The 24,545-nt window shown below is 45.5% G+C and overlaps 4 protein-coding genes and 1 long non-coding RNA gene across 8 annotated transcripts in view; 3 read left to right on the plus strand and 2 right to left on the minus strand.

Annotated features, from left to right (window-relative positions):
• Positions 1-5,610, plus strand: pcyox1 (prenylcysteine oxidase 1). Its single transcript, XM_088281847.1, has 7 exons — positions 1-120; positions 839-965; positions 1,223-1,429; positions 1,583-1,757; positions 1,821-2,032; positions 2,110-2,262; positions 3,168-5,610. The coding sequence occupies exons 2-7, from the start codon at positions 854-856 to the stop codon at positions 3,836-3,838; spliced, it is 1,530 nt and encodes a 509-aa protein (XP_088137973.1). The 5' UTR covers positions 1-120; positions 839-853; the 3' UTR covers positions 3,839-5,610.
• Positions 5,472-19,985, minus strand: LOC148318778 (sodium-dependent phosphate transporter 1-B-like). Of its 2 annotated transcripts, XR_015839788.1 has the most exons (12): positions 19,658-19,985; positions 17,768-18,372; positions 17,240-17,380; positions 16,654-16,739; positions 16,468-16,564; positions 13,823-13,942; positions 12,938-13,198; positions 12,234-12,798; positions 11,976-12,161; positions 11,012-11,096; positions 10,688-10,933; positions 5,472-7,543 (listed from the first exon to the last, which is right to left on the minus strand). XR_015839788.1 is itself a non-coding variant. In XM_088281846.1 (11 exons), exons 2-11 carry the CDS (start codon positions 18,102-18,104, stop codon positions 10,769-10,771), a joined length of 2,043 nt encoding a protein of 680 aa, XP_088137972.1. In that variant the 5' UTR covers positions 18,105-18,372; positions 19,658-19,984; the 3' UTR covers positions 5,472-10,768. The 2 variants fall into 2 exon arrangements, 1 of the variants encoding a protein (XP_088137972.1); XM_088281846.1 differs by having other exon boundaries at positions 5,472-10,933; positions 19,658-19,984.
• On the plus strand, positions 5,845-10,131 carry LOC148318779 (uncharacterized). 2 transcript variants are annotated; one of them, XM_088281850.1, is made up of 12 exons: positions 5,849-6,011; positions 6,085-6,135; positions 6,209-6,235; positions 6,520-6,570; positions 6,653-6,688; positions 6,765-6,785; positions 6,865-6,891; positions 7,134-7,169; positions 7,266-7,307; positions 7,416-7,454; positions 7,526-7,567; positions 9,146-10,131. In XM_088281850.1, the coding sequence occupies exons 1-12, from the start codon at positions 5,957-5,959 to the stop codon at positions 9,157-9,159; spliced, it is 441 nt and encodes a 146-aa protein (XP_088137976.1). In that variant the 5' UTR covers positions 5,849-5,956; the 3' UTR covers positions 9,160-10,131. The 2 variants fall into 2 exon arrangements, with proteins under 2 accessions (XP_088137977.1, XP_088137976.1); XM_088281851.1 differs by lacking the exon at positions 6,209-6,235 and having other exon boundaries at positions 5,845-6,011.
• gng10 (guanine nucleotide binding protein (G protein), gamma 10) lies at positions 18,922-22,554 on the plus strand. 2 transcript variants are annotated; one of them, XM_088281853.1, is made up of 3 exons: positions 18,922-19,021; positions 21,314-21,440; positions 22,215-22,554. In XM_088281853.1, the coding sequence occupies exons 2-3, from the start codon at positions 21,360-21,362 to the stop codon at positions 22,338-22,340; spliced, it is 207 nt and encodes a 68-aa protein (XP_088137979.1). In that variant the 5' UTR covers positions 18,922-19,021; positions 21,314-21,359; the 3' UTR covers positions 22,341-22,554. The 2 variants fall into 2 exon arrangements, with proteins under 2 accessions (XP_088137979.1, XP_088137978.1); XM_088281852.1 differs by lacking the exon at positions 18,922-19,021 and having other exon boundaries at positions 21,231-21,440.
• LOC148318781 (uncharacterized) overlaps positions 21,297-24,545 on the minus strand; it is a 10,197-nt gene continuing 6,948 nt past the window's right edge. The window contains exon 4 of the long non-coding RNA XR_015839789.1: positions 21,297-21,413. This is a non-coding gene — a long non-coding RNA (uncharacterized LOC148318781). The remainder of the gene's footprint in view (positions 21,414-24,545) is intronic.

Below are 24,545 nucleotides of genomic sequence, written 5' to 3' on the forward strand. Positions count from 1 at the left end.
TGAAAACGTACCCGGAACGTCGCTTTCATGGCGTTTCGACTGTTCAAACCAACAGCACTTTAATAGTTTCGTTTAAAGACGATTTTCGTGGACAGAGTTTGTTTTATTCTCCCATCTTGTGTAAGTAGTCAAATAATCGAAATAATATTCAGCTTGCTTGTTATATCGAAGAGTTACAGGAATGCTAAAGACCAGTGCAGACTGTTGTTGTAGTTAGTTTTTTTCCTCCAAATCTGGCAGTCCCCATGGAGTGTGTATATATAAATATATATACATTTATACACACACATAATTTTCTATGACTTTGTGCAATTATATCGAAGTAAACACGTTCCAGCTTGTTTGACGCGAACTAGGTCAATGGTCTGCAACCCAAGGCTCGAGAGCCTCATGTGGCTCTTTCATTATTCTGCTGTGGTTCTCTGTTTATTTCAATTTAAACTACAGCAGTTTGTTGGTTTTCTACATGCAGTTGTAAAGATGAACTATGAAGAAGGTGATGACTTACAGCCCCGATGTGCCACGCGGTACGCTAACGTTCACGAGCAAAAACTTTAAATCACAGTAACCAGTTAAATAAATATATTGTAATTAGCTATTATTTAACAAATATGCAGCATACCCTATATTTGACATCAAATGAAATACTCCTTAATTCAATTTGACAGCTGACTGCACGATCCACATTTTATAACATGATAAAACATTTTTGAATCGATATGTCGAAAAGTTTTTGTGGCTCCCAGTATTTTTTTTTTCCTGTGGGAACCCGCTAAGGTTGGACTTTGAAGCCACGACTGCTTAGCCCTGCTTCATGTTGTCTTTGTTGTTCTTGAAGCATTGAAAGCGCACCATGAAGCTTGAGACCCTCAGCCTGAGCGCCTTCCTCCTCCTGGCACTCTGTCACAGCGGCAGGAGAAGTTTGGCCTCCACGCCGGAGCTGAAGAGGCCACCCACAAATATTGGTGAGATTTTCGGAAAAGCCTCCAATCTTGATTTGTTTTCTTTTTCTTTTTTCTTTTCTTGGCACAGCAATTTCTATAGGACACAATGTAGTGATCTATGACCACCGGTTTACGAGTAGGAGATTGAAACTAATTGACGTTCTTTTAGCTTCTGTACAAAAAGTATTAGGACCACCCAGAAAAAAATGTGCTCAGGGAGAAAAGCAGCTTTCCCATGGCAACAAGCTTTCATTTGTCTTGACATCGCTCCCGTCCAGCTGTGGTGGGAGCAGGCATCGGCGGCACGGCCGCGGCGTTCTACCTGAGGCAGGAGTTCGGACCCGCGGTCAAGATAGACGTGTTTGAACCCGGCGATGTCGGCGGGCGACTGGCGACGGCACAGATGGCAAATGAGGAATATGAGACGGGAGGTGTGGTGATCCATCCCCTCAACCTCCACATGAAGCACTTTGTTGACAAATTAGGTAACGGTTCTCCCGTCCACACGCTAAGAACCTTTTCTTGAGAAATTTGGGAAATGTTGAAAAACTGCATGTTTTCCAAACTAAATCAAGGTTAGTTAAAAAAAAAAAAGTTCATTTTTTTTTTTTTTTAACATTGATCTCATCTGTCTTGAGGCATCGCCACACGTCAAGATGTCCCGTCCAAAAAGGCGGTCTTCGACGGCAGCGAGCTCACTTTTGAGGAGAGTGATTGGTTCATCGTAAACTTCTTGCGCATGCTGTGGCGCTACGGGCTCAATTATTTGTACATGCAGATGTGGGTGGAAAGTGTTCTGGATCAATTTATGAGGTGAGGGATCATTCGAATTTGTGTCTTTTGACATCAAGTGAAAAAGTTCCGGTCCGTTGACAGGATCTACCAGTACCAGCAGTACGGTTACTCCTTCACCAGCGTGGAGAAGCTCCTGCACGCCATGGGCGGGGACGACTTCCTCAGCCTGATGAATCACTCGCTGGAGGAAACCATGAGGGCGGAAGGATTTACACAGATTTTCCTCAACGACGTGGTGTCGCCCCTCACGCGTCAGACCTACGGACAAAGTGTCCGCATCAACGGCCTCGCCGGTTCGGAACCGCTCACCTCGTCACGCACGTCGCTCGCGTACTTTTGTGGACGTGTTTGTGTTGTGGTGCCGTGCCAGGGGCTCTGGCGCTGGCGGGCGCTGACTCGGGCCAGTGGGCGGTGGATGGAGGTAACAAAAGAGTTTGCTCCGGACTTCTTTACCACAGCAAGAGTGAACTCATCCGAGCCAGAGTGACCAACGTTTTGTTCAAAGTGCGCCCCTCCAAGACAGGTACTCTTCAGTCGTCTTTCACAGCCCAGTCATTGACACTGAAAAAAAAAAAAATCATCATAATAATAATGCTTCTAATGGCCAATATTGGTGGTTGTTAAACATTTCACACAAGGACCATTAAAACGAACAAGACTTAAATTGTCATAAAGTTGGTCCAAAACAAGGCAACATTTTTGTGCCCTAAAAAGTCAACTCTGCCCTCAATGTTTTTTCTTGCGCTTCTTAGAAATTCTGAAAATGGTTTGTTTTCTCTCGTACCACTAGAGGGAGCCCAAACGCCAACTTTGAGAATCGCTGGCCTGTTGGTCACCAAGTGAGAACTTCAAGTGGCTCTGAGCCCAAAAGATGAGCAGAGCCGAAGCCCAAAAAGAAAAATGTCATGATTTAAATCCTAACTGGGCACGTTTAGTTCAAGCGACACCCTTTGGAAGCTTCACGAGTTGAAGCATGCAAATGACATTTGGTGTGACTTGACCTTCCTAAGACAGTAAATTCTGCATTTCGGCCGGTCCACACTGACTTAATGCTGACGTTGCTTCAAGAAATTTCTTTCAATTTTAGTTGAATCCACAAACGCACATTTCCAGATCATCATATAAGATGAGGCTTAAAAGCAAACGGATTGATTGATTTAACTTTCCGATGCACGCGTGGTGTTCACGTCCAATCGTGCTCATGAGTTGCCGTCTCCTCGCGCAGCTTCAAAAGGATTTCTTTATTTTGATTGGGTCACAAATGAAAGCATTAATCCTGGACAAAAATCTGCTCAATGTGCCCCGCGACCCGAGTGAGGAGAAGTGGGACAGATGAACGTTTTTGGAGCCGCCACGAGTCTTAATACGGCCTTGTGATTCATTCGACTTGTTTAGAAGCCATGACAAAGTTTGTTTCCTCGTTTGCAGGGCCCTCCGCCGGCTTCTATGAGGTCAATTATGTCGGCGAGAGCGGGGCGGGGCACTCCGTGTATGACATCGTTGTCATCGCGACGCCGCTTCACCAGGGCAAGTCCGACATCTCCTTCTCGGGTCTCTCCCCACCGACGGCGTCGCAGTTCCCCGGCATCTACCACCGGGTCTTCTCCGTCCTGGTGCACGGCGTGCTCAACACATCCTACCTCGGGGTCACGCGGCCCGCCTCGGAGTTCACCGTGTCCCAAGTTCTCACCGCCGACTCCAAAGACCACGTCATGTACAGTTTGACGTCCGTCGACCCGGTCCACGCCCCGGCCGGCTACAGCCGACCTCCCGCCGGCCACCGCAAAGTGTGGAAAGTGTTTTCGCCGAGAGCGCTGGAGGAGGACGACCTGCGCCGTTTGTTCCTGTCGTGGGATTCGGTTTCGCAGGTTCCGTGGCTGGCTTACCCCGCTTACCGGCCGCCGCAACGCCGGACCCCGCCCTTCATCCTCCACAGCAAACTCTACTACCTCAGCGCCGTGGAGTGGGCCGCCAGCTCCATGGAGATGAGCGCCATCTCCGCTCGGAACGCGGCGCTGCTAGCGCACCACCGCTGGCACGAGCGGACGGGCCGGATCGACCAGGAGGACCTGCACGCGCGCTTGCGAGGCGAGCTCTGAAAGACGCGGGCGTAAAGCGTCACGTATTTGGGTGCCACCCACAAAATAATGAATACGCCAGAGATTGCCCGAAACACGTTTGCTTCTTGGATCGAGATGAACTGCTCATGTTCAGCGAGCCGAAAAATTGCGGGCAAAGTCTTGAGGTCCACCGAACAGTCCTGTCATATTTTGGGGAGTTAATTGAGACTTTTTATTTTTTTTTTCCTGCTCAGTCAAACGAGTGTAAAAGTTTGCCCAAGCCTGCGTGGTGCGCCACAAAGCGGAAGTTGCAGCACAAAACGGTTGTTTGCTTTACGCATCCCGTTTTGACAAACATTCTTTCAACAAATTGAAGGCACTTTTCATTTCGGTGCCATCGTGACCAACGATTCTTTTAATGGAAACACTCAACTTTTGCTGTCGACATTCCAATCTTTTTAATCATATAAGTGAGCCTCCACTGGCTAATTTGAAGTTGTTGGGACATTGGTGATGTAAATTAGCGCCAGAGTCGCAAAGCCAAACGTGTTTGTTGAACGTCACCGACGGCGCTCGTCAGGTCCGAGACATTTAAAAAGTTCAGAGGTTGAACTTGAATTGTGCCACCTGACACGTTTTTAATGTCGCCACCTTTTGAAATCCGCCGCGCAATTCTTGAAGTCACGTCTGCCGAGGTAATTACGCGCCAACCCTCTGACTGTCAGAAAGGCGTTGCACGGAGAGGACGTACAAAAACGTTTGTGTCGCCGACATACTTTTGCGTTTGCTCGTCGGGACACTTGCAACCAACCCAATTGGACGGATGCAAAACTTCACGATTCCGTTTTTTCTTTTTTTTTGCTCTTTATTTCATGCTTATTGTTGCTATTCTACATTACTACCGAAAGCGGATTTTTATGACAAGATGGGGAATTCCAACTTATTGTTAAGTCGTAAAACACTGGAATGAAATGACATTTTTTATTATTTTATTAGTTTTGTCTCAACTTTCCGAAAAGTTGATTCGTGTGAGAGTGTATACGGTGACATCAAACTATTTTTTGGGGGGGCCCAAATAAAAACGATCCCACATCAAGGGAGGGTAATATCCACGGGTCGCTCTTAATGACAAATGAAAGTTGTTAACATTGTTTCGACGTTTATCGAGGATGGACCGAGGGTTTAAAAATAAATAGAAGAAGAGGATCATTGCATTTATTTCATACGCAAAGTAACGGTGTAATATGTTTCACATGTTGTTAATTAAAAGTACAACATTTAAAAGCTGTTAAAAACGGTAAGATTTAAGAAAAGAAATAACTAAAAATAAAAATAAAAAATAGCTTCCATGGATAACTAGAAGAACGTCGAGTCCAAGTTGCGACCGAGTCGCTGCAGCTCGGCTCTTGGTGGAACGCTCCAAAAGGTTCCTGCCTTCTTTTTCCCTCCTGGCCTTAATTTAGCACAAACTTTTATACTTTTGATAAAGACGTAAATATCTTGTCATGCAAAATATTTGTTCATGAGAACTTGTTCCTCCTGACCAGACAACTAGTGAGTTCTTCTTCACACGAGATGTCATTTTTGCTTTGAAAGATGCGCTCATACTATTAGGAGAAGAACCGACCGTGCTGGTTTGAGCAGAATTTCACGACCCGGTTCGAGAAAAATGTTGGCGACTGGCACATTTTATTATTGACCAAATTCAAGCAGTCAAAGTGTTGCGAGCACAACTCAAAAAGTTGTTTTGATGACATTTGGAAGTCAGTTCTTCTGTCATTTGTTTTTAAATAAAGGTTTACTCAACCATGTCTGGAAATGTGTGACTGACCCGCATCGTCAGCCAGATGAAATAAAAAATGATCAAAAAAAAGGAAACAAACATTGTCAACATTGTATTTGCACACTTTTGGGGGAGGGGGGGGGGGGCTGAGCTCCCTCCCCTAAATAAAGGCCCATGTGATCGAAGGCCTGACAATGGCTTTCCATTGATCGCGTGAATAAGGACGAGTCTGTTGTTCGGATGTGACTCAGGTAGTGAGGGTGGTCCGGAGGGGGGACAATGGTACCAGAATCCAAGCGGGACATGTGACGACCTCTCACGCATAAAAGAGCTGTTTGTCCACGCGCACAAACACACAAGCTGAAAGCGTTAAGATGAAATTTCTGGCACCGCTTCTCGGCCTTCTTGCTGCGGCGGCTCTGCGGTCCGGTAAGATGGTGCAAACTTTTTCGGAGAATTTCATCCACTTGTGTTGCATTCACATAAAACTTTCTTCTCGTAGCTTTCTCGGCCTCGCTGCAATTCGCTGAAAAGGACAGCAAGGGTCATTACGGTGAGTCGTCATTCCTCTGATTCTTAAAATCAATGCAGATGATCTCGATTATATGTCAACTTTTTTCTTGCAGATGCGTTGACAGAACTGCGGAAAATCGGTGACGTGCTTGTCATTATTTTCTTTGTAGATGAGGTGAAATTAAGATTAGCCTTTTTTTAAAATATATATCGCCGTTCATTTGCTGCCTCTATTGTAAAATGTGCCGCAGGGTGACAATATTGTTTTTAATCCATATAATTATGCTTTACACGAGATAAATATATCACATGAGCTAATTAAGTTTGATGGTGTTGCTTTGTAGCGGTAATTATGATAACAATGCATGTATTAATTAAGATGGATGTTTTTGTTTTTCTGATTTGGTTTTGTGTGTGTGTTCAGATGAGCTGGAGTTTGAGGCTGCTCAGAAGAATGAAGCCGCTCAGCTGAACAGTACGATTCCAATGACATAATGTGCATTGCAATGTGACTTCTTGTGTGTGAATGTTTGGAAATCACGTGACGTGTCTTACAGTTACGGAGAAGCAAGGTGAAGATGCACGCTATCTTGGTAAGTGCCAAAAAAATACAAACCCAAAAACCAACATCACTTTAACTTGAACGCCTGGTGTTGAATATCCAAACAGAGGCTGCTACAGATGACTCTGGTAAATCTTTCAATATATTCACGTTCCTAATAAGTGGCGCGCTTACGTCGACTAAATGTCGCCGGTGTTGTTTCCACAGTTGAAGCGCTAAGTGAGGATGCAGCAGGTAAGTGCCGCCACAAAGTCACGTCCACGTGGAATACAATTGAACAAAATAAAACTGAAACAAATGAAAAAGCGTCCGTCATTGACAACACGAGATGCTGATTAGATACCAAATGTGAACTGCAGCGAGAATAGTCAGTCAGCCGCGTCGTATGACGGACCAGCGACAATACGAACATTTGTGGCTCGGCAACGAGCGGCCAAACAATCCACCGAGTGACCCTAATGACTTTATTTCCGCAGCGGAGGTGCACGTTGAGATTTTGAGCAATGCAGCAGGTGAGTGCAACACGTGCTGAGAGGCTGCATGCGCACACACACACACACACACACACGCTTGTAATATGTTACATAACACACTCGTTCCTCCTGCAGACGGAGGACGAAGCTCTTCTGACGCAGCATCTTCTGAGGAAGGTAAAGGGGGGGGGGGGCATATAGGCCTGTAGGTGGCGACTAACCCCACTTTAAGAAAGTGGAGCACTAGTGTGAAATATCACATGACCTCGTTGTGTCTTTGTGCAGGTGCAAAGTGTCAGTCCTCAGACAGGATGGCGGCAGATGGTGCGAAGCACACCACTCAAATTTGAAAGGTTCTTCAAAAATGAGGTGACGTCATTGTTGTTTCCTTCCAGAGCAACGGCAGCAGCCACCTGCACACCCACAAAACACTTCGGGTAAGTCAGATGAAAGTCAACAGGCGAAAATATTCGCACATTCTCAATATTTCCGTGCGTGAGGCTCGTCCTTTCAACGTCAACCCGTCGCACGTTCGTTTCATGCATGACGTGCCACATATATTTGCCAAAATTTGACATTTGGCAGCCCGACGCCACGTCACACTCGACACACCCACCCCGGGGGGGGGCGACCCTTCCGAGCCCGAGTTTCTGTTTGCGACTCGGCGGTCTGAACGGATGACACGCACAGACCCGAGTGCAAATAAATAGCAAGACGGCGAGCCAGAAGGAAAGCTCACAACGTGTGTTAATTTTGGCTTCACCCGACAATCCGAATTTTCCATCATTTTCCGATGTCTTTGGCTCGATCCTTTAAATTTGTGTCCACACGAACGAACCTCGCCGACAATGCGCGCGCATCTCGATGATGTCATCTTATTTTGCAAAGTGAAAATGGATTTGATCGACTAAAGAACAACAACACAATACGACACGTGATGAAAACACAACCCAATGACAAGACACAAGACACAATGCAATACACGACATAACACGTTCTTATATTTACAATATTACGCCCAACAACACGACCGAATACGTTGAGAACGAATCACGAGACTTTGATCGTGTAAATGTCGCTCAGCTTGTGTTTCGGCAGATGACAGCAAGGATTCAACCAAGGAGCAAAATGAGCGCACACACACGCACACACAGTGTGTCTGTAAAATAGTTGACTTAAAATATTTCATATGAATTCTCATTGAGTGGTGTCATGATCTCAAAATTCGAGATGAAATCTTCATCAAGTACCTCGATACCAATTCTAAAACAATACCGTGAAAAAATATCGAAGTAAATTGAACATGTGGCTTTGTAGCAGGCGAGTGTGCACAGTGGAGGAATAAATCAGTTCTAAATTGTTTTTTAAAAAAAAAAAATTGAATTTCAATCACGGCCTGTCCCGAATTGAAAGGGCATCAAGGCCGCGTTGTTGCGCAACCGTTTCGTTTTATCCACAGTGGCCTGAAATCGGGAAGGGGTGGAAGTTTGCGGACACGTCCACAGTGTTACCCGATGCAGTAAAGTGTGTGTGTGTGAGAGAGCAAATGTGAGCTTATGCAATGCGGCACTTTGTGGGGGGAAACTGGACACGGCCAGTCTGGGTCAGCTGAAAATAGTCAAAAGCCTTTTATAGAACGCAACATTTACATATTCCACCCCAGTGGCTTTGCTTTCTTTTTTTTCCCCAACAAGTTCATGGCTGAAAAGTGTCAACAATGCGCCGAGCATCCATTTGGACTGGCTTGGAAATGTACGACACAAACCAGAACAGTTCTTTTTAAAGGCCACCGTTGTTGCGGATTTTTACTGTAGCTTGTGCTATTTGTTGCAGTTTGGAGTGAATGAATGACATCGTGTCGCTCGATACACGCAACTAGGTCAGCGCAAGTTTGACTAAAACCTGTCGAGTGAGTCGTGAGCCAGAATGAAGCGAACGTGAGTCGAGTTATCGTTTGCAAAAATGAGAATTTAACGCTTGCTTTTTTTGGGGGGGTTCTTTTTCCCGCCTAACAGAAGAACTTCAGTGAGAGCCCACACCCGAGTGGATGGCAGCACTTTTTACAGCGTGGCAGCGCCAACCCAAGTAAATACTAATAAAAAAAAAAAAAAAGTGTTGATGACTCATCGCGTGTCTTGTCTACGCTTTGCCAACGAGACGCAACAATTTACAGTTACGGAAACCACCGTGGAAAGTTCGGAGCGGTTGCGGAGTCTCGGCTAATTAGCTAACGGGCGATTACGTTTTGGCCGAGATGTCGGCTGTTTAAAAGTCTTCAGTGAAACTTCAACATATGCGTTTGGAATGTGGGAGGGGGGCCAGAGTGCCCGAAAGAAAAGCCACTCAAGCGCGCCAAGATGTGAAAGTTGACACGGGAAGGCCAGAACCTCGCAAAACGCTTCACCACTCAACTTGTTCTCATATGAGACGGCCACAATTTCCACACGCAGACTCCACTTTTATTCAACAACTTAAGACACTAAATTGTTTCTTCCATCCGTCATGTGGCTCCGTGTGTTCATGTGCATTCCTTTCAATAAAACAAGATGCAGAAATAGAAAATTCTTTGGTACCTAAAGGGCAACTGAAACACTTGAAGGCAACTAGAGCACAAACGGGCGCAAAATGCATCGAAAGTCGACAGGCCAAATGATCAAACCCAAACGAGCCATCTGTGCTCAAACGAACTTTGTAAAAGTAACAACGGACGAGCCCAAACTGGATTCCGGCACATTCTCGTTGCCACATCAAATTCAAGTCGCCATATAATTCCGCATTTTAATAGCTGCACTGATACTTCTCAAGGCGCACGTCATCGGCAAGTGAGCCTTTCGCTTTCGGCGCCTCTTTTTTGATTGGCCTGTGGCTTATTCTAAAATATCGAACACGGCACACTCAAAAGAAAGGATCAAAAGTAACCCTTTGCTTTTGTCGTTTCAAATATTTCGCCATGTTAGCACGACGTTGGTTTGAGTGCAAATAAAAAGTTTTTCTTCATGGACATCGTTGCCGAGTTGGTGCACTTTGGCTTTTCTTTCTCGCTTCCATTTTGAGCAAGATGATGAGTCACCCGTTTCGAATAGGATTTCGAGTCTTCAGCAATATTATTTTTAAATGTAGGGAATAAATCAATCTCAGCGTAGGAGTATGCCAGAAGCCTGATATGAAATAAATTTGGTGGAATCCTGCTTCTCAGATTTGTTTTTTTTTTTTAATCTAAGCTAACTCCAGCGCAGGTTAAAATTGGAAACTTACGTCTGCATTTGAATTGTTTTTGTTTCGTTTTTTAAAACGTGGTTATATTTACAGAACATCCAAAAAAAGTATTAGAAAATCTAGTTGTTGCTTTTTACAGCATAAGATATGAAAAAGCAAGTGAGAACAAAGAAATTCAACAAATTGTTGACGGGAGGCCCGACTGGAAAACAAGCAACACATTGTGAGCTTTTAAATGATGCGGCCATGAACCAAAAGGCCAATTTCACAAGTCCCATTAAACATCCCAAGTTGTTTTGGTTTTTCCTTTTCCGTTGGCTTGTGGTAAAATATAAATGTACCCCGTCCAACTCCACTCCTCATTTGGGGCGCGCCCGAGCGGCCGTCGTCGTCTCGCTTCTCCCCGGCGGGGGACGGAAGGCTCACAGGGTGCCGTTGAAGCCGTAGATAAAGATGGCCATGATGGCGGCGCTGATCAGGCCCGAGATGGGCACGGTGACAAACCAGGCCATGAAGATGTTGCGGAACAGACGCCAGTCCACCGCCTTCCTGGAGCGCAGCCAACCCACGGCCACCACCGAGCCCACCTGACAAAAGATATTCCCCTCTGATTCTGGCCCACCTTCTGTTGACTTGACGACATCCGGCGCGCGCTCGCAGCCTACCTTGCAGTGGGTGGTGGAGACGGGTAGGCCGATGTTAGACGCCACCATCACGGTCAGGGCAGACGCCAACTCGATGCTGAAACCACTGCGGAAGAGAAGGGAGGCGGGAATACAAACAACGCTTTTAGATCCAAATCCTGACGGGGCGGCCAAATGTTGGTGCAGTTTTCTTTTTAAATGTAGACATTGGCTGACATTTTTTTTAGACAGTTTATAAAAATCAAAACGTTTTTTTTTTTGCCTAAAATGCTGATAAACATTCAATACACAAAAAAATGGGGATGAGGAAACAACAACACCCAAAATATGAGCCCGGTCCGTTCCAGCCGATCAAGTCTGGTTCAGTGTAAGAATTTAAAAAATGAAGAACTTTTATTTTAATTGCATTTGTAATAATTAGAAAATTACTTCATATATTAAAAAATCTAAAATGTTATGAAAAAAAATGCATACCTTCATAATTAACAAAATAAAAATAATGATTTACAAATTGTAAAAGATAACTTATTTTAGTTAAACTATGACTTAAATGTAATTTTACTAAAAGGAAAAATATTCTGAACCAATCCATTCACCAATTCACTTATTACCAACAGATTTAATAAATTGTTAAATAGACATTCAAAATTGTTCATTTTGATTAAATTATTTCCAATGATATGATTAAATAAGATTTTAATATAAGTCCCGTTTTTTATTTTAATGGTAACATTTTAGTTAGTCATTAATTATTTTAAAAACGTACATTCAAAGGGTTTATTTCCTTTTTTTTTTTTTTTTTTAATTACAGCTAAGCTCAACCGAGATAAATTAATTCAAAAAAATATTTAAAACCACAATGCTATCAACCAACTGTTGAAGGAAAATGACGTCATTAATATTACGGGACTCTTGCTAATTGTCAAACGTTCCGATTTGAGAAGATGCTGCAAATTCCCGCTTGGTGGAATGAGGCAGAGGTTACCTTGAGGGGGTGATGGGCGTGAGGTCCCGACCCATCGTCTGGATCACCCGGCGGCCCCACACCCACAGGCCGATGCAGATGCCCAGGCCTCCGTAGAGGAGCAGCCATGGGGGCGTGGCTTGGTTGGACGTCACGCTGCCGCTGTTGTAAACCAGCCAGAGCGCCACCAGCGGGCCAATAGCGTTGCTGCATGACCCCAAAGGGATACGTCAGCGCCGGCGCGTTTCACGCATCAACCCGTTAGAAACGCACGCGTACCTGACGTCGTTTCCGCCGTGAGCAAAAGACCCAAAGCAGGCGGTGAGAATTTGGAGGAACTGAAAGAGCGTGGACACTTCGGGTTTATCCGCATCCGGCCCGTCCTCATCCAGGGAGCTGCGGGTGCTGCCGGCGTCCTCCTTGCCCATCTCCAGCGCCACGTCATCCTCGCCGAGGCATTCGGGCGCGGCGTGCTCCGCCACGGCGTTGCAGTAGCTGGTGTAGCTATCCATGCGGATGCGCTTCCTGTCCGGGCCCTGCCCGGGGGCCTTGTCGCCGTCCTGTTGCTCGCCGTCCTTGTGCTTGAAGTCGGCGTGCATGCCGATGATGGCCATGGTGTAGGACGTGTAGCTGTTGTTGCGGCGGATGGGCCGCTCGCCTCCTTCGCCCATGCAGTCGCCCACCTTTGCCAGGTGGAGTTTGTGCAGCAGGTCCTTGTAGAGGCCCGAGTCCTTGTGGACCGTGTGGTACTGGCTGTAACCGTTGCTTGGGATCGGCGCCGGACGGTTATTGAATTGGACCTGTTGTGGTCCAGTGGCAGGAGCGGCGCTGTCCTGCTTGGGGACTGGAGCGCGAGACACACACACGTCCGATATGAGACAACATACCCCATTTGACTTCAACACATTGGCATTTTACGGGTGCCGCCAAACTGGTCCGACGATCTCGCGCGTATTTTTTGCAAAACAAAAAAGCAAACTTACCAGCGTCGACATCGTCACACTCGGCCTCATCCGACTCGCCCACGTCAAAGGCCACCTTGCGCTCTTTGACGGCGTCGCCCTCATCGCCGTCTCCTATGTCGAATGCCACGCGGCGCTCCTCGGAAGGGGGCGGGGCCACGGCGGGGGTGGGCGGGGCCGACGTTTCCTTGTCGGTGTGTTTGAGGATGGGACAGTGGGGCTCCCTCAGCTCGCTCTTGTGCATGAGGGGGCTCTCGGAGGGGTTGGAAGATTTCATATCTCCTAGGAAGGCGGCGAGAGTTGCGAGTGAGACGTTTGCTCGTCCAAACAAACAACGAAATCCAAGTACGAGACACGAGACGGGGTTCCTCTCACACAAGGGCATGGTCAAGGGAGGGAAAACGCGGTTAAATAAAAAAAAAAAAAAAAAGGAACAAGGAATGCGTTTCCACTATGGCTTGTGGCTCACATGACAAATGTTTGTGGATTCAGTCAGCAGGAGAGGAAAAAATATTTATGCTCACGGGCAACATTTGATTGCTGAATCAGAAAATATAAATAGTTTACACATAAAGTCAGCTCAATAAATTAACCGGTTTCACTAGAATTACGGTAAAAAAAAAAATGTGTGAGGAGGAGCACGTACTAACAGCAGATTATCGATAACGGGCCTTATTGTTCGGTATCCAGTTCTTGGAGGCCGACGACACCAACCGATGAGTTTGTTTTTGTTTTGTTATTTTACACGGATGCGTCGAGTTGGATCGCATACGAGAGACATCGAATGAACTCGCCGCCGATCAGTTAACCCGAAAGGCCGACGAATGGATTACAAAGTCAAGCGACCAAGTCGGAGTCGCTCGAGACCGTTAAATCGTTGAATCGGTGCGGTCGTCCTTCACTTACGTTCAATCTTCTTCTTCAGGCGCGGGCAGACGACGAACCACACCAACACGGCCGTCAGCAAGCCGCAGCCGAGCGAGATGAGCAGGATGCCCCACCAGGGAAGTTTGTCGAATCTCAGCACTTCAGGACCACCGGACGCACACAACAAGACACAAACGGAAGGAGGGGGGGGGCAGTTGTTTTAAACAAACGGGCAGCGGGCGCCACCTTTCTTTGAGGGCAACTCACACTTTTGATTCGTGAACGTCAACACAGAAGATTTTGTATTGGAGACTAAAAGTTGTCATTTAACACGGATCGCTTTGCGTCACTCGGATAGGCACAAACTCCCCCACGACTTTCACAAAGACGAGCGCTGCAAAAACTGCTCGACTAAGCCAAGATGTTCGGAACTCCTGTCGTTATTGAAGAACAAAGTGGCTATGGCGTCACTCAACGGCAGGTCGCAGCCAAGTCGTGCACGCCATTCAAATATTATGGCCATCAAAACTTGTGCGTTATGCCAAGCGTATCGTTGACAGTTGGCAGAATGTGACGCTGACATGCGACCACGCGCCATCGCTGGGCTCCGTATGTAAATATTAACACAGTGGCCTTGTTCTGTCCTTCTGGTTAAACAGGCAGACCGCCTCCACGTCAACACTTGCATAACAAAAAGAAAAAAAGGGGGGGGGGGTGAATCGAGACCAGCAATGTTAACATGAAGCCTAACAAGAAGAGAGAAATGAGGAGTCCCTTAAAAGGTGACATTTCCAAAGAGGGTGCGAGGGAAGCGACGGGGAAGTCGTTGCAAGAAGAGCGCCTCGATGCCAACACTGCAGCAAGAGCGGGTGCGGCTGACGTCGGCAAAAAAAGAACAACTTCAACCTCCCAGGGGGGCGCAATCGACTTGCTGCAAAGAGACCTTGTAAAAAAAAAAACGCAGAGAGAAGACAAGCAAACAGAAATAGTCGAGCGATAAGAATTGAAGGACAGAGTCTCGGTCACGCTGCAGCATGAGAGCGCAGAGCAACTCGCTGCTGTTGATTCAGTTATGTAAGAGAGTCACGCACCCGTCGGGGGTGGGCGAGGCATGCGTAGAAGAACCAGACGGCGCCGGCTCCATGAAAAACGGAGCGCGATGCCATATTGAGCACATGTTCGCAGACAGCGGTCAGAAAAAAAAAAAAAAAAGGGTTTGGGGGCTAGACGACCACGTCAGACGGTCTTGCGGGTCATCGTGACTCAGCTGAAGGCATCCGGCAAAACAATCCCGCCGCAGTCGTTAGGTGGGAGTGAAATGGAATTTGGACCGCAGTGGCAGTCCACACCCATCCCCAAAAAACCTCCGCACACCGCGGGCCACGTTGCACGATGACATGGAGTCTTGCCCCCCCCCCCTCGGAAAGCGGCCAACTTCAATGACATAAGTGACATGGCGAGTGGAGGTTTGCGTGACTTGACCTGACGTTTGCCTAACTTGCCGCACGCAAACAAAAAGTTCAGAGTTGTGACATCAGCTAAGTCGAGGGAAAGTTCTTGACTCGGTTCTCTGAACTCGGCTGAAATTGAAACAAAACAAAGTCACTTTTACCGCCGCGGCACCAAATGTCGAATGCGGCGGGGTTATTCGCTTTTCGGAGGAACTCGCGTCGAAAATCCTTGTTCAACCAAAGCCGTCGAGCTCGTCTGAATGCTGAGGCTCCGATTGGACCGTCACAATGACACGCACACACTCCGTCTGGTGCGCCATACAACTATTTCTTTGTGGTCTTTCAATCCAAAAGTTTGGAGTGAAGTTGTCGTTCACTTCCGAGGCCGCGCGATACATTGGAGAAAGTTTTTGTCCTGCCCTGCAATCTGCGTCCGGTTAAGTTGTGGGATGTTTGGGACGGCATCGCACCGCTTGTGAAAGTCGCAGATGGGAGCACGGGGAAAGCGAATGTCCTGTTCTTGTTGGTTACAAAGTTGAATCCACCAGTGGCCAACGCAATCCATTTGGATTTTAGACAACCGCGACCCACTTCCGAGGAAAAAAAAAAAAAAAGGGACTTGGGGTGCAGTAGGCAGCTGTTGCGTCTAAAAAAAATAAAAATAAAAAACATTGTCCCACCTTCTTTTGTGTTTTTGGGCCAAGAACGACAATTGTACAAAGCAGGCTCATGAATTAGGAAGCGCTCGCCTCTCAATGTGGACGCATCACATCTGGTCCTACTCTGGCCTGGAGCCACCATTTAATGGGCCGGGCCAGCTAACAGGAGCAAAAGTGGCTCGTTTAATCAAAAGTGTTTCGGCGTTAACGTGTTTTCAGAAAACGCTTTCCAGGCGACGAGTACGAGTACAAACAGAAGCAATGACCAAACCCAAGTGACGTCTCTTTTCCGCCGGGATGTCAAGACTAAGTCAATTCTTATTTCCGTCGGCCTGCTGCGCTCGGCTTTTAAACATTTTCATTCCGCCTGTGACCCACTTCCAACCACAAGCAACCACGAAAGCCCCGAAAAAAAAACAAAAACATCTTCAAATAAACAGAGTTTTAAGGACAAACGGTCTGGATGAGTGCGGAATACGCGCGGGCCGCCGCCGTCTGCGCGAGGGAGTCGTTATTTTAAGCCGAGACCGCGGACAAACACGGAGAGAAACGCGAACGAGGCGCCGACACTCACTCGGAGCTCCAGTGAACATGATGGAGAACAGGTTGATGCCCATGGTGATGGCGTAGAACACAGGCAGGGCCTTCAATCCATTCGGAACCGGGTCTTTCTGCACAGACAAAATACAAATGAGGAAAAGCGCAAGCGGACGCTCACCCTTGCAGAAAACTTCAGTCCGACAACTGATCTTAAGCTTACCTTGTGCAAGATGAAAACGCGCACAAAGTAGAAGACCACAGCAGACGTTATGCCGGACAGAAGGGGACTCAGAAACCAAGAAGCAACTGCAAATAAACCAAAAAGGCCAAGCAAAGAAAAAAAAGAAAACGGGCACATGAACACGAGGCAACAATGTGGATTTGCATCGCTTTTTTCAATTTTCTCGCCATTCCATGGCTCAACTTGTAAGGAAGCAACTGCCGCCCATCATGTTACAAACAGGAAACTCTTGCTCAGCATCTCCGATTACATCAGTTAGCGCCGGCATTAGTCATCGGAAACCGCCGCACGTCTGTGTGGAGGGGCGGGGCTAAAAACGGGTTCTGATGTGTGCAACGCAATTTTAACAATTCACAATGTGGTGTCAACTTCCTTCAAGAACGACGGCAACGGTGGAGCTTCTCTGGTGTCCTGTGAGTGACACCCCACTTTGTGTGTCCAGTTGACACGGCAAACAAAACGACGACCGGACTGCTCCAGGCTACTGACCGAGCAGCCGCGAGCGATTACGCTTGAAAGAACACCAAAGCGAGGAAAAGCTGCCGAGAGGTTATGTGCCACTTACCAATACGGAGAAGCTGGAGCCACCTGACTCCTTGCTGGCCTCCGGCGACTAAAGAGAAGCCGATGGTCGCACCGACAATGCAGTGCGTTCCAGAGATGGGCAGCTTGAGGAACGAGGCGGCCAGCTGCCACACAGCAGAACCTGAAGAGCATCCAGACAGCTCAGCTATCTTCTGCGTCACTTGACAACTTTTTTTTCCCCATCAAACGCTGTTGTAAACCCCAACATTGACCGTAGCGTTTTAATGAAGCAACACTTTAGTTCGTTTGGGGTAAGGTCTGGCTTATGTGCGTGCACTCTGCAGTTGAGTAAATAAACACAGACTTTGATGTTTCTGTGAGCTGTCAGACAGTCTTTAAAGAAAAAAAATTCATTCAAGGTAAGCCAAATTTCCGTTCATCTCAAGAAGCAATATTTTTGAAACATTCGGCCTTTTTGCTCCAAAAGCAACATGGCAAGAGAGCCCATTCGCATTTTGTGGACAAGGTTTAGCGAGGATTCCTTTGAAGCGGTGGCACCGATACTCACCAAACATCGCACTGATGGATCCAGCCATCAACACGTGCTCGGAACCGTTGTACATGCCCACGTCGATGATGCCCTTGCGGATGGTTTCGCTGACCTTGGCGCCGAGGAGCACCGAGCCCAGCGTCTCAAACACGGTGGCCAGGATGCAAGCCTGTTTGAGGGTGACCACCCCGGAGCCCACCGCAGTGCCAAATGAGTTGGCGACGTCATTGGCCCCCACAGAGAAGGCCAAGATGAAGGCAATGATGAAGCCGATAACCAGCAGCCAGAGATAATCCGTCAGAGGGCCCTGCGTCGCGACCGCGGTTGCAATTACGGTTGCCGTCGTCGAAACCATTTTTGTAGATTACTTAAAAAATATATGAATGCTATTATAATAAACTAAGAGAGCAACTGCTGGAGGTATGGGGGAAGAAATATGTTCTTAAAGGCCCACCTGCTCAATACAGGCAAGAAAACAGAGGTAAGTGTGCCAATGTATGTGGCTTATTGCTATCCTATAATTCTACTACACAGGTTACAGTTTCTGTGGGTCTGGGCGAGTGCACGTTGTGTTGAGGTGGCCATTGTGCAAATGTCAGAGCAGCTGATGAGCAGGGAACATCCTGAAAGAACAAAGAGAGAAATTGGCTTCAGAGCACTGATGCCCAACAAGTGTACCATAAGATATTACACTTAATTGGCCGAAAACATTTACCACAAATAATGCATCGTTGTTCATCTATTGAGACCAGCGACGTATAGTGAGAGGCTGAACAAATTAAACGCTCTTGAACTAGATTGAACTGTGTTTTTATCTACTGTGAATCAAACAATAAAATTCTTTGTGTTCAACTGAACAGCTCACCCAGACTACATTAGTAGAGTGGATAGAAATTATGATTTCAGTATGTCTACTTTATTGTGGTGATTTTGTTTGGTTGTGTGCCGTAACATTTGGATCATTTCAAATGTGTGCTCGTTTAAGATTAAGAGAAGGGTTCACATCACTTGAGGTCGGCGACAACACAAAAGACGTTTTGTAAAACATCGAGAGTGGGGTGTGGAATAACCCGAGGTCGTGAACGTTTCACTCGATCAACGTATGTAGCTGGGCGAGCACAGCCCCGCAGGGTCGCCATTTTTCGTTAAAGGCGCTACACAAACCGGCTTTTTACCTGCGTATATACTTATATAAATAACACAATCCCACACTGATCGACTCCAGACACTAGGGGAGTTCAACTAAAACAGCCGTTTGGCGTGTTGACGATGGTAAAGTGAGCCTATGGACCGAGGGGGAGGGGTTTTTTTTTAATCATTTTTTTTAACCACGCTCACGTGTCGTCATCCATTCATAAGCCGCCGCCATCTTCACCTCACCGAGGCGACTCTTCAGCCCGCTTAAACGCCACATTCCACATACGTAAAGTCAACAGTCAGGCAAACTAAAATCTTTCCACTTTTATGCGATGTGTGGTATCGTGTAAGGAAATATAGACTGATAACTAGAGAATAGGCCGGATGTGGCTAGTTATGGTGTCGGGCTGCGTTCAAGGACCTGCCAAATGCTGGACAGATGGCCACCGCTCCTCGTATCTCAACGACTTTCATTGTGTCGTAAAAATGAGTAACACGTACAAGTCGACTCAAATCATTCGCCCGAATGGTTTCTTGGCTACCTCCATTGTAGTCAAACGTCAGACAATTTCACGACCAGGTTTCTTAGCCTCATGCGGCCTTAACGTAATAGTAGTGATGGTAACACTTTTCATTCAATAATTCAGGGTAGACACTCGGCTATGACCGACGCTAACAGTTGAGCTAACATCCACAAGCATGAGCTCGTTGACGCGGGGGGAGACACACAGGTTCCGTACTTTTAATGGGAAACCACAAAAACGCACTCACCGCACTTGAGTTGTCAATTGTCCTTCGAATAATCTCTTTCTTGTAGCCGTTTAGCTACTGAGGATCGCCCGCGCGCGCCCACCAGAACGATGCAAGAGCGCGAGGAAGGACCCGTGGAGAATTCAAATTAAAATTCAAACGCGGTCACCGAAAGGGGCCTGGTAAGGATAAATGAATAAAACTTCGATAAATAGCGAAATCTAACACGTCTTCTTTTCCAGAACTTTTGCAATTTCACCGAGCTTCGCGACCGCGTGCGTCCGCTCGCTGTTGCCGGCGAACGAGCGGGTGACGGGGGATTTTATCGTTGGCTTGTCCCGCCCCCTTCCGCCACCTCCCCGTCGTCGCCCAGATGACAGCGAGACTTCTTTCAAATTCAAATTGATGCTTTTCTAAAAAAAAATACTCACACTTAAGTACAACTAAAGATGGGTGTGTGAGTAAAATAAAAGACTTTAGAAAGAGCACCTTCAAGTCCTTCAATAATAATAATAATACATTAGATTCATACAGCGTTTTTCTGGTTGTTGGGTCCGGAAAGTTGATCGTTTATTCCCTATTCCGTCCACCATCCAATCATTGTGCTTCACATTGAAAAGAAAAATATGTGCAATTTAAAAATCGACCCAGTTGCGCTTCGAGGAATATTACTTATCATTTCCGGACAGTGATGCAATGTCGTCGCTCATCGGTTTGGCAACGAGTGCTGGTGTGGGTACTAGATAGGGACGGCTTACTAGATAGGGACGGGTTACTAGATGTGGACGGGTTACTAGATGTGGACGGGTTACTAGATGTGGACGGGTTACTAGATAGGGACGGGTTACTAGATGTGGACGGGGTCCTTCGGTAGCTTTCGCGTTTGCTGATGACGTCGGCACGGAGGACACCATCCGGCCGAGAAGTAGATGACGTCAGCATGCAGCTTCATGGTTTTACGTGTGAAGATGCATTCAAATGCAGAGTCTCGAGATCCTTCAACTTCAAAATGCATTCGTAATTATTTTGTGTTTTTGTCAATTGTCACTTTTATATTTGGTTGTAATTAAATCTACTGACTGATTTTTTAAAATTTTAATAAAAAACAACATCGTTTAGCTATTATTCGTAATGTACTTTTTTATAATGGTTGATTAATTTATTGAACATATAAACATTACAAGATAAAAACACTAAAAACGCATTAAAGAAAATTATCTTTTTTTTTTCAGTTCAAGGGAGTACGAGGAAGTACAATACTTATTTAAACCTGCCACTTGTTCGCATATCACATTAATCCATACAGGAGCTGAATTTTAAAGTCCACATAATAAATGTATTTATTAATTAACTATTTGCAAAGGATTTTGTGCAGTAAAGTAATTGACCCGCCAGGTGGGGCTAAAGTATCCTTTCAAGATTCCTGTTTGAATATTTAAAATTTTGTGTTTTATTAAAGCCATTGAATATAAAAGATATGCTTTTGCAGCACATGCTATCTTGAAATATAAGCAAATCAGATACCTGAATATTTGCAAAATAAAAGCACAACTCTCTTGCTACTTTGCTTGTGCTTTTCTTTACCTTGGAGTCAAATGGACTGGGAGGTCACTTGGTAGGAACCGAGGAGGCCAGGTCTTCCTTCCTTCTTTCGCCGTCATTTGCTTTCCATTGTAGGAGCGGAACGTAGCGGAGGAAGACTGCTCTCCCGAAGAATTTCAACATGACCTCCAATTCCAGTTTGTCCAGCATGCGACGGATGGTGGAGCAGCTGAAGCTGGAGGCCAGTGTGGAGAGGATCAAGGTAAGGGGGGGGGGGGCGGTAAGAGGTGGGTTATTCACAAGTTATTACTACTTAATTAAAAGTACCATGATCCAATTGGTTTTCAGGTCATTGGGAAGAAATAGCAGCTTCAGAACAATACTTTTTTTTTTTTTTTTAACTTTAAATGAAACAGTTTACTTCTTTTTTCACATACTGTCATTGTGACAACTGTAACAAAAAGTTAGCTAACTAGCAGACACAAGTGCTTGTCTCTTTGCTTGTTACTAGGCAGAATTTACAACTGCTGCCCAATGAAAAACACGTAACTCCAAATGTTTCACTCGAAAAATGGTTGGGTCAAAAATAACCCAATATGGGTTAAAAAAAAAAAGGCAGCAAGGTGGTTTAGTGTTTAGCACGATGGCCTCACAGTGCAGAGGTGCAGGGTTCGATGCCGGCTCCGGTCTTCCTGTGTGAAATTTGCATGTTGTTCCTCTTTGTGTGCCATGCGATTGGCTCGCAACCAGACCTGGGCGAACCCCGCCTACTGACTGAATAGCTGGGATAGACTCCAGTGCAAAACAACAGAAAATCTAGGGTCAAATTTCTCCTCGTAGTAATTGAACTGTTGCTATGAAATGGTGAAAGTTGCATTTTGTCATCGTTAAAGTAATTATCATACGAGAGCGAAGTAACTGCTTAAATCGTTTTTATGTCTGAAATATAAGGAAACATATTTTGTTGATTTTTGCATAATAATCAATATCGATATAGAACTTTGTAAATGTATGTACAATATGCTGATAAATGCAGGTGTCGCAGGCTGCTGCGGAGCTGCAGCAGTTTTGTCTGCAGAACGCAGGCCGGGACGCTCTGCTGGTGGGCGTCCCCACAGGAAGCAACCCCTTCCGAGAGCCACGATCCTGCACGGTGGTGTGACGTCTGCCGGAAGAAGAACATTGTCCGCTTGGAAGGAATGTCGTACTGCATCGGAAGCTCACGGTTGGAATCAAACAGAAAGAAAATAAATGTCCATTTTGCTGCGGGAGAAGGAGCACGCCGAGAAGCACTGAAACGTCCCAATATTGTACAATGTTTTTTTTTTTTTTTAACATATAAGACAAAATAAAATAAACAAATTAATTGAAAAAAAGAAATATTTAGTCAGTGACATTTTTGGGGTAAAAATGTGTCTTTGGCAAACACTATTATTATTCTATAACGAATGATGGGTTTTGCAAGCAATAGTTTTTTTGTGTCGATTATATCCTTGTTGCTAGGCAGAATTAACCTGCTCCATAATTCTGTTAATAGTTTTTTTTCCGATTTTTTCTCTTTTCAATTTTTAGATGAAACGACAAACAACGCGATACATGCTTTTTATTTGACTGCAATAAATGCCAGCTTTTGATGGGCCCTAAGCCAATGAAAAACGTGCATCTCAAACTTGAAGACAAATTGAAACAAAACCTTTTAGTTTTTCACTTGCATTCTTTGCTTGCGGCTAAAATACGGGCCTGCTTGAATTGAGACCTGACTCGGGCAGTGTTGAGAAAAGCATGTATTTGCAAATTGTGTTGTTTCATCTTGGAGTCTTCCTGTTGCTGGGGAGAATTGGGACTCAAGCAAAATTGCCCATAAGGTCTGTGACAACTTTGGCATTTCTCGCAGTAAGTGACTTTTTTTCACAAGGTGCCTTCACTCGTTGCTAGGAAGAATTGATGGAGATCATTAATTCCCCTTTTGCCAGTGACATTTTTTTTTTTTGTAAATAACTTTTTTAAAATTATGTTTTGGATAAAAAGAAACCCATTTTGGAGATGCATGCTTTTCAGTCACGCCCTCTTGTTTGAATTGAAACCTGATGTCAAGAAATGAGTTTTTCACATGAATTTGCAGAATTTCCAATATCCAAAATCCTCTGACAAATTTGCCACAAATGTTTTAATGCCATCTTCTCATTGTCTTCATTAAAAATATTTATGAGCTTGACTCTATACCTGAATTATGTATCACCGAAACTCTGCCAAGGACGTTTTTTTGACGTTGCTTGGATGCAAGCTCTAAATTAGCGGTCAGTATCTCACATTCATCGCTTCCTGATGCTCAGGCTAAGTTGAGAGCACAGCCAGACCGAGAGAGTTAGAGAGGAAACTGGCTCTTCCTGCTCAAAGCTCCACAAACGTGCAGAACATTTCACTCCATCTCATACCATTTTTCCACTCAATTTGCAAGCGGGAAGAAAATTAAAGAAGTCATTACTTTGCATTTCTGATTTCCCATGATATGTTTGTATTTGTAGATTGAGTATCTGCTTTTATGCAAACAAATGGGGGCAAGTTTAAACGAGTGGATTTGCTTATCCTGAGTGTTCTTTCCCTTTCCTCCGTGGTTTTTGCTGCCTTTGGTCTCCTACTTTGACATTTAACGCTCCCATAAAGAGAAACCTACAATTATATAACTTATAATTAGTGATGACAAGCGTTTCCAAAGATGGATGGATGGATAATTAATAATTCTTTCCAAATTAATACAAAAGTGTAGCGTTGAGGTTGGGTTATGGTTGCCAAATAAAATGATAGATTATGGTATAAACAATCTGCACATACAATCTTGTATATGATGGTAAGATTTTTTTTAACCTTTAAAAAGGGGTTTTAAAGTAAGCAACGTTTCAGGCACAAAGACGAAATAACGCCATCTGGTGGCCAATCAGCATATAATCATTCTTTTGACTTGATACATCTTTGTGAATATATTATTTACAAAGTACAATATAGCGTACTTCAATGATATTTAACAATATCTTATTTAAGGAAAAGGGCGGCACAGTGACCGACTGCTTCGATGGCCTCACAGCGCAGAAGTGCAGTGTTCGATTCCCGCTCCGGCCTTTTTGTGCGGAGTGTGCATGTTCTCCACGTGACTGCTTGGATATTCTCCGGGTACTCCGGTTTCCTCCCACATTCTAAAAAAACATGCGTGGTGGGAGGATTGGACAGCCTGAATTGCTCCGAGGTAAGGAGAGCGGCTCAGCGAATGGATGGATGGATATCAAAGGAGAAGGGGCGCTAGAACATTTGAATGGAGCCCCACTCGACTCAAGTCCGCGTAAACAAGTTGTTCTTAGCCAGTGTTGGAGCA

This window comes from Idiotropiscis lumnitzeri, chromosome 18 (assembly GCF_059441095.1).
Source record: "Idiotropiscis lumnitzeri isolate Australia: NSW breed Sydney's pygmy pipehorse chromosome 18, RoL_Ilum_1.0, whole genome shotgun sequence".
NCBI lineage: Eukaryota > Metazoa > Chordata > Actinopteri > Syngnathiformes > Syngnathidae > Idiotropiscis > Idiotropiscis lumnitzeri.